At 45.8% G+C, this 13,866-nt stretch overlaps 1 protein-coding gene across 1 annotated transcript in view; it reads left to right on the forward strand.

Annotated features, from left to right (window-relative positions):
* The first annotated feature begins 927 nt into the window (after positions 1-927).
* The window catches only part of tmem184c (transmembrane protein 184C), a 38,048-nt gene continuing 25,109 nt past the window's right edge, over positions 928-13,866 (forward strand). The window contains exons 1-4 of the mRNA XM_086011490.1: positions 928-2,167; positions 6,001-6,131; positions 6,239-6,275; positions 9,819-10,024. Of these exons, the coding sequence (XP_085867616.1) occupies positions 2,051-2,167; positions 6,001-6,131; positions 6,239-6,275; positions 9,819-10,024 (491 nt within the window). The 5' untranslated portion in view covers positions 928-2,050. The remainder of the gene's footprint in view (positions 2,168-6,000; positions 6,132-6,238; positions 6,276-9,818; positions 10,025-13,866) is intronic.

Consider the following 13,866-nt stretch of genomic DNA (forward strand, 5'->3'; position numbering starts at 1 on the left):
CTGGGCGGCACTGGACACGCGCTGTTCCCTGGGCAGTACTGGACACGCGTTGTTCCCTGGGCAGCACTGGACACTTGTTGTTCCCTGGGCGGCATTGGACACGTGTTGTTCCCTGGGTGGCATTGGACACGTGCTGTTCCCTGGGCAGCACTGGACATGTGGTGTTCACTGGGCGGCACTGGACACGTGTTGTTCCCTGGCAGCACTGGACACTTGTTGTTCCCTGGGCGGCACTGGACACGTGGTGTTCACTGGGCGGCACTCGACATGTGTTGTTCCCTGGGCAGCACTGGGCATGTGCTGTTCCCTGGGTGGCACGGGACACGTCTTGTTCCCCGGGCGGCACTGGATACGTGTTATTCACTGGGTGGCACTGGACATGTGTTGATCCCTGGGCGGCATTGGACACGCACTGTTTCCTAGGCGGCACTGGATACGAGTTGTTCCCTGGGCGGCACTGGACACGTGGTGTTCACTGGGCAGCACTGGACACGTGGTGTTCCCTGGGCGGCACTGGACACGTGGTGTTCACTGGGCAGCACGGGACATGTGTAGTTCATTATATAATTATGGATTCCAGACCTGTCACCAATTTCGTGACCGGTGGGCGCCGCGGGGACTGGAGTGCATAATCGGTTTAAATGACCAAATTTTAATTTGATTGTTGAATTTTATTTAAAAGTTTACTAGACTTTTAGCTACAGTTTTCTTGTTTAACTTGTTTTTTGGTCTTACAAAAAGAGATCCAGACCTGTCACCTGTCCCCCCTCACGTGACCAATTAGCTCACCTGAACCTCTCCTTCATGCCATTTCCGGTGCCAGCCGCCGGATGATTGACAGCATTTCTGACCATACAGGGCGGAAAGTGAGCCGGAAGCCAGCGCGTGCAGTGTGAGCACCAATGGGAGTGGCGCGGGGGCGGGGTCCGGGAGCTGTAGTTGTGGGGGAGGGGCGGCCGCTCTTTACGGGATGAAATCGGTTTAGAAACCGCTTGAGGAGCTTAATTACCCGGTAACATTTCGGAGTTGTGCGGGAAGAAGCGGAGGAGCAATGGCCATGTGTGAACGTGCACTGAGCGGTTGAGGCCCAAACCAGGAACCGACCGGCGGAGTCGGCAGTGACTCGGCCTGATTGCGGGAGGCCCGGGCACGGTGCGCGCACGGAGACCCGACTCCAGCCATCAGCATCAACAACGCACCGAGTCCGTCCGCTCAGAGAGCAGGGTGCCCGTTGCAGTGAGGGTGTCCAGGGGCAGGGTGCCTATTGCAGTGAGGGTGTCCGGGGGGCAGGGTGCCCATTGCAGTGAGGGTGTCCAGGGGGCAGGGTGCCCATTGCAGTGAGGGTGTCCGGGGGCAGGGTGCCTATTGCAGTGAGGGTGTCCGGGGGCAGGGTGCCTATTACAGTGAGGGTGTCTGGGGGCAGGGTGCCCATTGCAGTGAGGGTGTCCAGGGGGCAGGGTGCCCATTGCAGTGAGGGTGACCAGGGGGTAGGGTGCCCATTGCAGTGAGGGTGTCCAGGGGGCAGGGTGCCCATTGCAGTGAGGGTGACCAGGGGGTAGGGTGCCCATTGCAGTGAGGGTGTCCAGGGGGCAGGGTGACCATTGCAGTGACGGTGTCCAGGGGGCTAGGTGCCTATTGCAGTAAGGGTGTCCAGGGGGCTAGGTGCCTATTGCAGTAAGGGTGTCCAGGGGGCTAGGTGCCTATTGCAGTAAGGGTGTCTGGGGGCAGGGTGCCTATTGCAGTAAGGGTGTCCAGGGGGCAGGCTGCCCATTGCAGTGAGTGTGTCCAGGGAACGGGGTGTCCAGGGAACAAGGTGTCCCTTGCTGTGAGGTTGTTCATTCCAGTGAGTGTCCGGGTTGGTCAGAGGAAGAGTGTGCGTCGTAGTGTGTGCATCCAGGGACTGTGCAAACTGAGCCCCTTTAACACTCGGAAAGTGTGTAGTTGGGGTGGTTGAGAAAGTGTAGTACTTCTTCCTGTGGGATGTGGATTCCATAGGATCTGATCAACTGAAGTGCATTGGGTGAGAGAAGCACCCTCATATCCTGGAACCATGCCGTGCACCTGTGGGAACTGGAGACAGTGGATCCGCCCTTTGGTGGTATTCCTGTACATAGTAGGTGTTGTGGTTGCTGTTCCTCTCTGTGTCTGGGAGCTGCGAAAGTCTGAGGTAACATGGCAGTTTCATTCTATTTCAGTGCAAGCATTTCTGTTAACTGAGAAGACTTCACTGGGAAGTGTCATATAATATGTTGTTTTTGTTTTGCACCTGGCAACTCCTGTAAGCAAATGTACTCGCCATGTTGAAGAAGGGAGTGGGACATTGTTGGGAGTTTGCTTACAAGTTTTTAAAACTGTATTTTTATATTCATGGATCTTCTGGGGCATTGCTTACAGCAAGTTGGAGGATGCACACTTAACTGAGTGCTTTTCTCTCTCCTAATCTACTTGTCGTTCCTCTTCTGGATCTCTTTTTTTCTCTCCCCTCTCTTTTTTCCATTTTCTCACATTCTTTGTCTCCAGCTTTTATCCAGCCTTTCCAGTAGGAGTTGGTGTGTTGGAGAAGGCAGCATTTTGTGGTGCTGACTGGGGAGCGCCAATGATCATGGAAGTGATCACAGGTCGTGGATGCATTTTGGGCTGCAGGTTGGGGGAGTGATCCAGGCAGAAGGCTGCATTTTTCTGGTGGATGCGGGATCTGGTCAGGGATAGGAGGCGGGAGAAGTAAAGGGTGACAGAAAGGAAGGCACAGGCACTTTGGTGAGAAGCACCAGGAAGGAGATGGAAAGGGGTGCAAAGGATGCATGCTCTGGAGGGAATGGGAAGGAAAGGGCAAGGAGCAGGAAAACACGAAGCTCCATCTTCCGGGCAGGGTTTGGTGGAAAGGAGAAGCAATCGGCGAGGGGTAAGAAGGCACTTGTTCTTGAAGTGGGAGATGGGACAAGGGAGAGAGAAAAGGGTGATGAATGAGTGCTTGGGGGGGGGGAGAAGGAAAGGGCAAGAGGTGGGCGCCCTGGATGGTGTATGGTAGGAAGGAATAAAAAAGAAAGACTTGCATTTATATAGCGCCTTTCACGACCACCGGACGTCTCGAAGCGCTTTACAGCCAATTAAATACTTTTGAAGTGTAGTCACTGTTGTAATGTAGGAAACGTGGTAGCCAATTTGTGCACAGCAAGCTCCCACAAACAGCAATGTGATAATAACCAGATCATTTTTTAAAATGTTGATTGAGGCATGAATATTGGTCAAAACACCAGGGATAACTCCCCTGCTCTTCTTCGAAATAGTGCCATAGGATCTTTTACACCCAACTGAGGGCAGACGGGGCCTCAGTTGGATGATCCATATCGGCCTCCTCTTGAGGTCCCCACCATCACAGAAGCCAGTCTTCAGCCAATTCGATTCACTCCACGTGATATCAAGAAACGGCTGAGCGCACTGGATACAGCAAAAGCTATGGGCCCCGACAACATCTCGGCTATTGTGCTGAAGACTTGTGCCCCAGAACTAGCCGCGCCTCTAGCCAAGCTGTTCCAGTACAGCTACAACACTGGCATCTATCCGACAATGTGGAAAACTTCCCAGGTATGTCCTGTCCACAAAAAGCAGAACAAATCCAATCCGGCCACTCACTGCCCCATCAGTTTACTCTCAATCATCAGCAAAGTGAAGGAAGGTGTCATCGACAGTGCTATCAAGCGGCACTTACTCACCAATAACCTGCTCACTGATGCTCAGTTTGTGTCCGCCAAGACCACTCGGCTCCTTGACCTCATTACAGCCTTGGTCCAAACATGGATAAAGGAGCTGAATTCCAGAGGAGAGGAGAGCGTGACTGCCCTTGACATCAAGGCAGCATTTGACCGAGTGTGGCATCAAGGAGCCCTAGTAAAACTGAAGTCCATGGGAATCGGAGAAAAGCTCTCCACTAGCTGGAATCATACCTAGCACAAAGGAAGATAGTTGTGGTGGTTGAAGGTCAATCATCACAGCCCCATGACATCGCTGCAGGAGTTCCTCGGGGCAGTGTCCTAGGCCCAACCATCTTCAGCTGCTTCATCAATGACCTTCCCTCCAACAAGGTCAGAAATGGGGATGTTCGCTGATGACGGCACAGTGTTCAGCGGCATTCACAACTCCTCAGATAATGAAGCAGTCCATGCCTGCAAGCAACAAGACCTGGACAACGTTCAGGCTTGGGCTGATAAGTGACAGGTAACATTCGCGCCTCAGAAGTGCCAGGCAATGACTTATCTCCAACAAGCGAGAGTCTAACCACCGCCTCTTGACATTCAACGGCATTACAATTGCCAAATCCCCACCATCAACATCCTGGGGGTTGCCATTGACCAGAAACTTAATTGGACCGGCCACATCAATACTGTGGCAACAAGAGCAGATCAGAGGCTAGGTATTCTGCGGCGAGTGTCTCACCTGACTGCCCAAAGCCTTTCCACCATCTACAAGGCACAAGTAAAGAGTGTGATGGAATACTCTCCACTTGTCTGGATGAGTGCAGCTCCAACACTCAAGAAGCTCGACACCATCCAGGACAAAGCGGCCTGCTTGATGGGCACCCCATCCACCACCTGAAACATGGCATACCGTGGCTGCAGTGTGTACCATCTACAAGATGCACTGCAGCAACTTGCCAAGGTTTCTTCGGCAGCACCTCCCAAACCCGCAACCTCTCCAACCTAGAAGGACAAGGGCAGCAGGCGCATGGGAACACCATCACCTCCAAGTTCCCCTCCAAGTCACACACTATCCTGACTTAGAAGTATATCGCTGATTCTTCATTGTCGCTGGGTCAAAATCCTGGAACTCCTACCTAACAGCATTGTGGGAGTACCTTCACCACACGGACTGCAGCGGTTCAAGAATGCGGCTCACCACCACCTTCTCGAGGGCAATTAGGGATAGGCAATAAATGCTGACCTTGCCCGCGACGCCCACATCCCATAAAAAACAAAGATAAATTTTTTTTAAACTTCTCATCTGAAAGACGACACCTCTGACAGTGCAGTGCTCCCTCAGCACTGTACTGGAGTGTCAGCCTAGATTTTTGTGCTCAAGTGGGACTTGTCTCAAGTCAGACGTTTGTAGATTCGAGAGTGCTACCCACTGAGCCATGGCTGTCCTAGCTGTCGTTCAAAAGCTGTTCTGGATTAAGGTTTTTGAAGGGAAATGAAATGTAAACCAGGGAAGACCTTTAGGGAATCCTGCTTCCACATTTAAAAGCCAGATCCCATGCAAAGGTTGCAAATAGGTTTTTGAAGCGTGTCCAGGGACAGGCAGGGGGCAGTTTTCATTTTACAGGAAACTTTGTGTTATCCGGAGGCGAACCGTCCGGCAAGCTCGAGCCACCGGCAAAAATCAGGAGCCGTTTTTTATTCTTTTCGTTTCTTTTCTTTGCTTTTTTTGAACAGTCAAGCTCTACAATGTCTGTAGCTAAGCAACAGCTTCAGCTAGAGACGCTTGCTGACTGTTTAGAGGCTGTTGCTAAGCAACAGGGTTTGTTGATTCATCTCCGTATGTTTCAACATTAGCTCTGGAGTGTACGGCAGTTTTGCGGGAACAGCAGCAGCTCGGTCCCGTCGGTGCCGGATTGCACAAAGTTTCCTGTAAATGTGGCCACAAGAATTTATACTGGAAAAAGTTGACGGGAAGTGCACACAGGCATCAACTCAAATTGACGGTGATTAGCAATTAATCCTTCATGAATATGACCACATGATCACTTAATGGCGCATATTGACTGATGACACAGGTTGCCAGCAGCAGAAAAATAATTGACAATACTGTACTAGGAAATAACCCCACAGCATGCATGGTCATTTTACATGGTTCCCAATACCAAATTTGTTTATTTCTAACTATTCAAATAACTCAAGGTTTCTCTCTAGTAGCTGAATTACAGATAATACAAATGCAACTTTATGTATCCATGATGGTATTTAGTTGTTTCCAGTAATGTTTTGTTTCTATTTTAAAATCAAGGTCGGAACTCACAATAAAGCATGGTTCATTGCTGGGATTTTTGTGTTTATGACAATTCCAATATCACTTTGGGGCATCTTGCAGCATCTCGTGCATTATACTCAGCCAGAATTACAGAAGCCAATTATAAGGTACGCAATGTATCTTAGATTTTACTAATGTCAGTTACATCTAGAGAAATCAGTAAATGCAGAATATTTAGAAATTGTAATTTTCTGTCCAAATTTTCTGTCTGCAGGATCCTATGGATGGTACCTATTTACAGCTTAGACAGTGTAAGTTGACTTTTTAAGTTCTGATAAATAATTTGAGTTGCTATGAAGCCTTGAATTAAAATACATTATTCATGTACCAGACAATTAGTTAGATGCTGGGTTGCAGAGTGGCTTATACCATAAGAAGTGTTACAGTGCTTGTGTTATTGTACTTGCTGACTTGGTAGCTCTTGTTTTTGCTCGCTCATTTTCAATAATCACACCCTTATATTAAAGATTAGTGTGAGGACCTGATATTTGTATGTCTCAGATAAATTAAATTAATACCATTTGAAGAAAGATCGATTTTTGAATTTGATTTTGACATTGATTCTTTTACTAATTTCCACCAGAGATCTTGAGCACTTTTTACAACCAATAAACCCAGATTAAACTGAGTTTACTTTAGATAAATCCTTGCATTCACAATTTGTAAAACAGAATATTTTTTCAATTGTACCCAAAAGTTAAACTAGGCTTGAAATGACTCGAGTGTTGCAGTGTACGTGTATATGCATGCATACATACGTACGATGTGCGTACGGGAATAAGTCGCTCAGCCATTCAGTTAGGCTATCTCAACTTCATATACCTGCCTTTACTCCATATCCCTTGATAGCCAACAAAAATCTATTGAGCAGTCTTGAAAATTTCAATTGACCTCGCATCCATAGCCGTTTGGGGGCTGAGTTGCAGATTTCCACTACCCTTGGTGTGAAAAAGGACTTCCTGATTTTCTCTTAAATGGCCTAGCTCTATTTTAAGACTATACCCTCTTCTGGATTCCCACACCAGAGGAAATAGTTTCTTTGTATCATATGGAATCTCTATCACTTAACACTATTACTGTTGAACTTCAGTAGCTTCTTCTGAATTTCAAAATGTTTTATAAATCCCCAAATGCTGCAGACAAGGGTAATGTGATGGTCTTTTTGTGAAACTGCACTTTCTAACTACTAACTGCCTAGCCTTTGGCCTTCCATTTGCCACTTCTGCAGCTGTCAGTTTGTTCAACCACTCCCTCACCTTCACCCTGATGCCCTTGTCCCCTTATTACCCATGGCACTTTCCCTGGTATGGCCCCTATCTTCACTCCCTCAAGACCAAGGGGCGCATACCAATGTACCTTTTAATTTTTTGGGTGGGTGGCCTGTTCCAAATACCACGCATGCGTAGTTTTCCTCATTGAAAGGCCGGCTGCGCGGGAGGTCCAGAGCGCTGCGCGGCCGCACAGCTTAAAGGGAACATTGGCACAGACATAAGTGTATCTGGCGCACAGCTGATTTAGTCTTCTATTGCCAGATCTGTCTCGACTACGTCCAGCGCTGTCAGGCCTTGCTCTCTTCTGCTAAAACCGCCCACTACTCCAGGATCATCCTTGAAAACAAAGATAAACACAACTTCTTTTCTCCGTTTCCAACTGTCGTCTTAAACCCCTCTCCCCTGTCCCTTCCAGCCTCGCCTTCCAAGTGCAAGGAAATCATAGACTTCTTGACAGTAAGATTGAGACCGTCCGTTCAGCTGCCTCTGCCGCGTCCCATCCCTTCCTCCTTACCCACCAGTCCAACTTTTCCCAAGGTTCACCCCCTAGTCCTAAGTATGCATTGTTCTCTAGTTTCTCTCCCATCTCCGTCATGCCCTCCATAAGACTCCTCTCCTGCTCTTTTGACTCAATTCCCAGTAAACTGCTTCCTACTTCCCTTCCTGGCCCCCATGCCAGCTGGCTTTGTAAATGATCTGCTGTCCTCTGGCACTGTTCTCCTCCCTTTCAAAACTGCCGTCATCACCACCTTGCTCAAAATACCTATCCTCAACCCCTCTATCCTACCAAACTGCAGCCTCATCTCTAACCTCCCTTTCTTAAGTTCTTGAACATGTCACCTCCCAAATTCGTGCCCATCTTTCCCATAACTCCAATGTTTAAATCCTACCTATCAGGTTTCTGCCCCATCATAGCACTAATGACCATGGCGCTGCTGCACACCTCCTTTTGCAATGTTAAAGTCCGTGCATGTACGAAACACTGAATGGGCCACGCAGCCCCTTAAAGGGGCCATGCACTCAAAAGAAATTACATGGAACATTGCTGTGCACATCACTTCTTGACCTCTCTGCAGCCTTTAACTCAGTTGACTACATCATCATCCTCCAATGCCTCTCCTGTGTTGTCCAACTAAGTGGGGATGCCCTTGCTTGGTTCCACTCTCCAATTGCAGGCAGAGCATCTTCAACTCCACTGCCCCTCTATCAGATTGCTTGTCTGATACCTAGTTGCAATTTCCTCCAACTATACGTTGGGAAGACAGAAACCATCGTCTTTGGCCTCTGCCACAAATTCCATACCCTCGCCACCGATTCCATCCCTGGCAACTGCCTCAGCTTGAACGAGATGTCCTATTTGAACCTGAGCTGAGCTTCCCACTCTCTATCACAAAGGCTGCCTACTTCCACGTCCACCCCTGCCTCAGTCCATCTGCTGTCAAAACCCTTTGCCATGCCTCTGTCACCTCTGCACTTGACTATTCCAGTGCTCTTGTGACTCTGCCTCTCATTTTCTCCAACCCGACAACTCTCCACGAACTTTGCATTCCTCCAACTCAGGCCATTGTGCACTCCCACTCCCTACGTCCCACCATTAGCAGTCGTGCCTTTAGTCATCTAGGATCTAAGCCCTGAAATTGCCTATCTAAACCTCTACCTCTCCTCCTTTTTAAGACTCCTTAAAACCAACCAATTGGTCCAAGTTTTTAGTCACCCCTCCTAATATCTCTTTCTTTGACTTGGTGTTGATGTTTGTCTGATTGCTCTTCTGTGACGTGCTTTGGGATGTTTTCCTACATAAAAGGTGCAATATTAATGCTAGTTGGTGTTTTAAAGGAATCGTCTGTTATCATTTAAGTACAAAGTGTACTCTCTGGCTCTCAAAAAATTAATGGTACAAATTTCTTCTTTGTTTATTGTTTCATTCTCTATAAAATCATCTTTAAAATATGGTTCATTTGAAGAAGACTTTTATAAAAAAAAAATAAAAAAAATCTTTTTCTTTTACCCATCAAATAAATGTATTTGGGAGCGCATTCATTCCGTGGGGAATGAGTTAAGCTAAATCATGAAATTGTTACGTATGTTCCTTCATCTTCTGATGCACAACTTCGGATCCTCTGATTCATGCACACATAACAAAGATTAGAATTCAGGAAAGAGAAGTAAGTTTCATACTAAACATTGGTGGGAACACAAATATTGTAGGTGTTAAAAATCTACAACTGCTATGCAGCAGCCTGAATTTTGATGCTGAATATTTGTATTGGAAGCATTGACATGGTAGTATGATTGGGTATGAGCGTGTGCGTTACATGTTCACTGTGGTCTGATTAGGAGAAGCTCGCTTGAACCTTTCCTTTTTATTACTTGCTTTAGTTTGGTGTTTGGGGTGGTATTTCTTAAAATGCAGATCCAAAGTACTCATACAACAGTTTAGTGTATAGATGTTGACCTGAAGTTTGTGTAATATGACACAGTCTAGTTACTTATTTTTGCATGAAACTTTTTTTTTCTTACCAGTGGATAGCCCTAAAATATCCTCATATCGCTATATATGTCGACACTTGTCGAGAATGCTATGAAGCATATGTCATCTATAACTTCATGATCTTCCTGCTGAGCTACTTGACTTATCAGTACCCAAATTTGGTGATAGTGCTGGAAGCTAAAGATCAACAGAAACATCTGCCCCCTCTATGCTGCTGCCCATCTTGGCATATGGGAGAGTAAGTAGCAATGCTTCAACTGTTTATGTACTGTTTAAATGCAACTAATTGAGGTGCCAATTTTCCTGGAGAAGTTTAAACTGTTTTGTATGATATGTGATGTTGATTGAAGGATAACATTACAACAGTAACTTCAAAAAAAGTACTTAATTTGCTGTAAAGTTGATATACCTATCAATTCATCCAATGAAAAGCGACGAGTTAAGAAAGTAACTATATAGGTTTTTATTGGCTAAATAACAGAGCCCACCCTCGTGGGTGATCGGATCCAACAAGGAGGAATACCAGCCAGTCGACTACCTTTATACCTGGGCAGGTAGGTGGAGCCATGGGCGGAGTCAGCAGTGGTCAGCCCAGGTATAACAGCGTGACAAGAGGCGACCTCGTGTAGTGATACAACAGTGTAAACAGTGATAACCATAGTGTAACGATATAACAGTGATAACCATAGTGTAACGATAGTGAACGATAAAAGTGGTTTACCACAAAAGTGCTTTGGGACGTCCAGTGTTTGTGAAACACGATATATAAATGCAAGTCTTTTTTAATTTTTTTATATGATATACACCTTGAAACTAACGCACTTTTTCCTAGCCTGTAGTAATAGTTGTACCTGTACCAAAATATAGACTTGTATCCTTTCTACTGTACTGTTCTGTGTTTAATTCTAGTTTCGGTCTATGTAATATTTTAAAATTTATACAATGTTGTGAATTAACCATTTACACGAAGCCTTTATTAACCATTTCATACATACTAGAATAAAGCTGCTAATTAAAAATAAGCACTGTTCACGAGATAGATGCAGATGAGAAAGGCCATTCTGCCCATCTTGGCTCATTCATCTGAAAATTTCAGCGTATCACGGGTGTGAATCAATTTACCTGATGAGGTGAACTTTTCCAGTCTAATCACATTAGGAGCAGAAACAAACTCCGAACACGCCTTTGCATCTGTTCAGGATTTGATGGGGATGCAAGTGAGCAATTTGGTAAGTTAATGGTCTGGAATTTGTGGTCAGCGGTGAAGCAAAGGTGTTCGCCGCTGGCCCCGAAGTAAGCTTTGCACAAAGATCTTGTGATCTCTGTGTTGAGAATTTCAGGTTTTCTGACGCGTAATTGAAATCAACGGAAGTTAATAGGGATTTCCAGCAAAGAGCTGCTGTGACGTCAACAAGCTGTCTAAGCAGCCACTCAAAACGCAGAATTCCCAGACAGTGAACCAGAACGTGGGTAAGCTCCTTTGATTCTAACTTTTTTTAAATGTTAGAGAGAGTAAAACAAAGATTGGGGCTCTCACCTGGGGAAACGGCAAACCTGAAATAAAGATGAACAAACTTTTATATACTTTTTTTAAGTTTCTTTATTTTAATTTTTATTAAAATGCATAAATTTGACACACACAAATTTTTTAATTAGTTTTTCAGGGCAATAATCTTTGTTTAGCAGTCAATACACTGTTAAAACCCCAGTTATACCTAATCCGAAAGGGTCTAACTTTTAGTGGGGAATTTAAAAATGTAATTACAGTGGGAGAGCCAAAGTTTCTGTCAGTTACTATGATCTGAGAGATTACACTGATTGCTGGCTCTTTGGGGTGGGGTGGTGGTGGGTGGGGGCACCGCGCAGCTTGTGGAGGAGCAGTGAATGACCGACTGCAACTTCAGGGTTTCCGCATTAGGCTGCGCATGCGTTGAATCCTAAAGTTGCAGTTAGTTTCAAAGACAAAATGACGGCAAATGTTGCCAGTTTGCTGTCATCAGGACTGCAAATTCCAGGTTAATACATTTGCAAAAGGGAAAACTGATGGGCTATGACGGTAATAGTGTTCTATCAGTTTCAAATTAGAAACATTTTTATTACGTTTTTTCATCTGAATGCCAATTAGGGCTAAACACAAGGATGTTTAAAATGGTGACCATGACTGCAGTCTCAAGATTTGCTCTATCCTTTATGGAGGTGGGGGGGATTTGTGGTGAGTGAACACACATGGTGTCTGGGTTTGATGTCGGAAGTGCAAAGGAAGTTGGTCTGCTTTTGTTTGTGTATGCCTGTGTCTTTAACTGTTGAGGTTGGTTGGCTGGCCACCTCAACTTGTGAAATGTTACAAGGTGTCCATTGTGAAAGGAGATTATTTGTGGTCACTTGAGACCAAACTATTTCTAACATCTATAAACTGTTACAAAAGCAAACTACTATGGATGCTGGAAATCTGCAATAACAGAAAATGCTGTGAATACTCAGCAGGTCAGGCAGCATCTGTGGCGAGAGAAACAGAAGTAATGTTTCAGGTCTGTGACCCTTCGTCAGAACTGGAAAAAGTTAGAGATGCAACACATTTTAAGTAAGTGCAGGGAAGGAGGGGAGGAAAGAACAAAAGGGAAGGTCTGTGATAGGATGAAAGGCGGGAGTGATTAAATGACAAAAGGTATGATTGTACAAAGCAAAAGGAGATGGTAATAGGACAAGTAAAGAAACAAAAGATGAGTCTAGAAGAGGTGTAAATGTGAATAGCAGAATTATCAACAGCTGCCATCTTAAAAAATCGGGGCAGAGGTTATGGTCTGAAATTGTTGAACTCGATGTTGAGTCCAGAAGGCTGTAAATCATAGAATCATAGAAATTTATAGTTCGGAAGGAGGCCATTTCAGCCCATCGTGTCCGCGCCAGCCGACAAAGAGCTATCCAGCCTAATCCCACTTTCCAGCTCTTGGTCCGTAGCCCTCTAGATTACGGCATTTCAAGTGCATATCCAAGTACTTTTCAAATGCGATGAGGGTTTCTGCCTCTACCACCCTTTCGGGCAGAGTGTTCCAGACCCCAACCACCCTCTGGGTGAAGAAGTTTCCCCTCAAATCCCCTCTAACCCTCCTACCAATTACTTTAAATCTATGCCCCTAGTTGTTGCCCTCTCTGCTAAGGGAAATAGGTCCTTCTTCTCCACTCTATCTAGGCCCCTCATCATTTTATACACCTCAATAAGGTCTCCCCTCAGCCTCCTGTTCCAAAGAAAACAAACCCAGCCTATCCAATCTTTCCTCGTAGCTAAAATTCTCCATTCCAGGCAACATCCTCGTAAATCTCCCCTGTACCCTCTCTAGTGCAATCACATCTTTCCTATAATGTGGTGACCAGAACTGTACGCAGTACTCTAGTTGTGGCCTAACTAGTGTTTTATACAGTTCAAGCATAACCTCCCTGCTCTTGCCTTTATTAGCTGAGGCATAGAATACAAGTATTCCATATGCCTTCTTAACCACCTTACCTACTTGGCCTGCTACCTTCAGGGATATGTGGACTTGCAGTCCAAGGTCCCTTTGTTCCTCTACACTTCTCGGTGTCCTACCATTTATAGTGTATTCCCTTGCCTTGTTAGCCCTCCCCAAATGCATTACCTCACTTCTCTGGATTGAATTCCATTTGCCACTGTTCTGCCCACCTGACCAGTTCATTGATATCTTCCTGCAGTCTACAACTTTCTTCTTCATTATCAACCACACAGCTCATTTTAGTATCATCTGCAAACTTCTTAATCATACCCCCTACATTCAATTCTAATTCACTGATTTATACCACAAAAAGCAAGGGACCTAATACTGAGTCCTGCGGAACCCCACTGAAAACAGCCTTCCAGTCACAAAAACACCCATCAACCGTTAGTCACCCTTTGCTTCCTGCCTCTGAGCCAATTTTGGATCCAACTTGCCACTTTGCCCTGGATCCCATGGGCTTTTACTTTTGTGACCAGTCTGCCATGTGGAACCTTATCAAAAGCCTTGCTAAAATCTATATACACTGCATCAAACGCACTACCCTCATCGACCCCTCTTGTTACCTCTCAAA

This window comes from Somniosus microcephalus, chromosome 2 (assembly GCF_052327205.1).
Source record: "Somniosus microcephalus isolate GS21.2 chromosome 2, FLI_Smic_1.0, whole genome shotgun sequence".
NCBI classification, from domain to species: domain Eukaryota; kingdom Metazoa; phylum Chordata; class Chondrichthyes; order Squaliformes; family Somniosidae; genus Somniosus; species Somniosus microcephalus.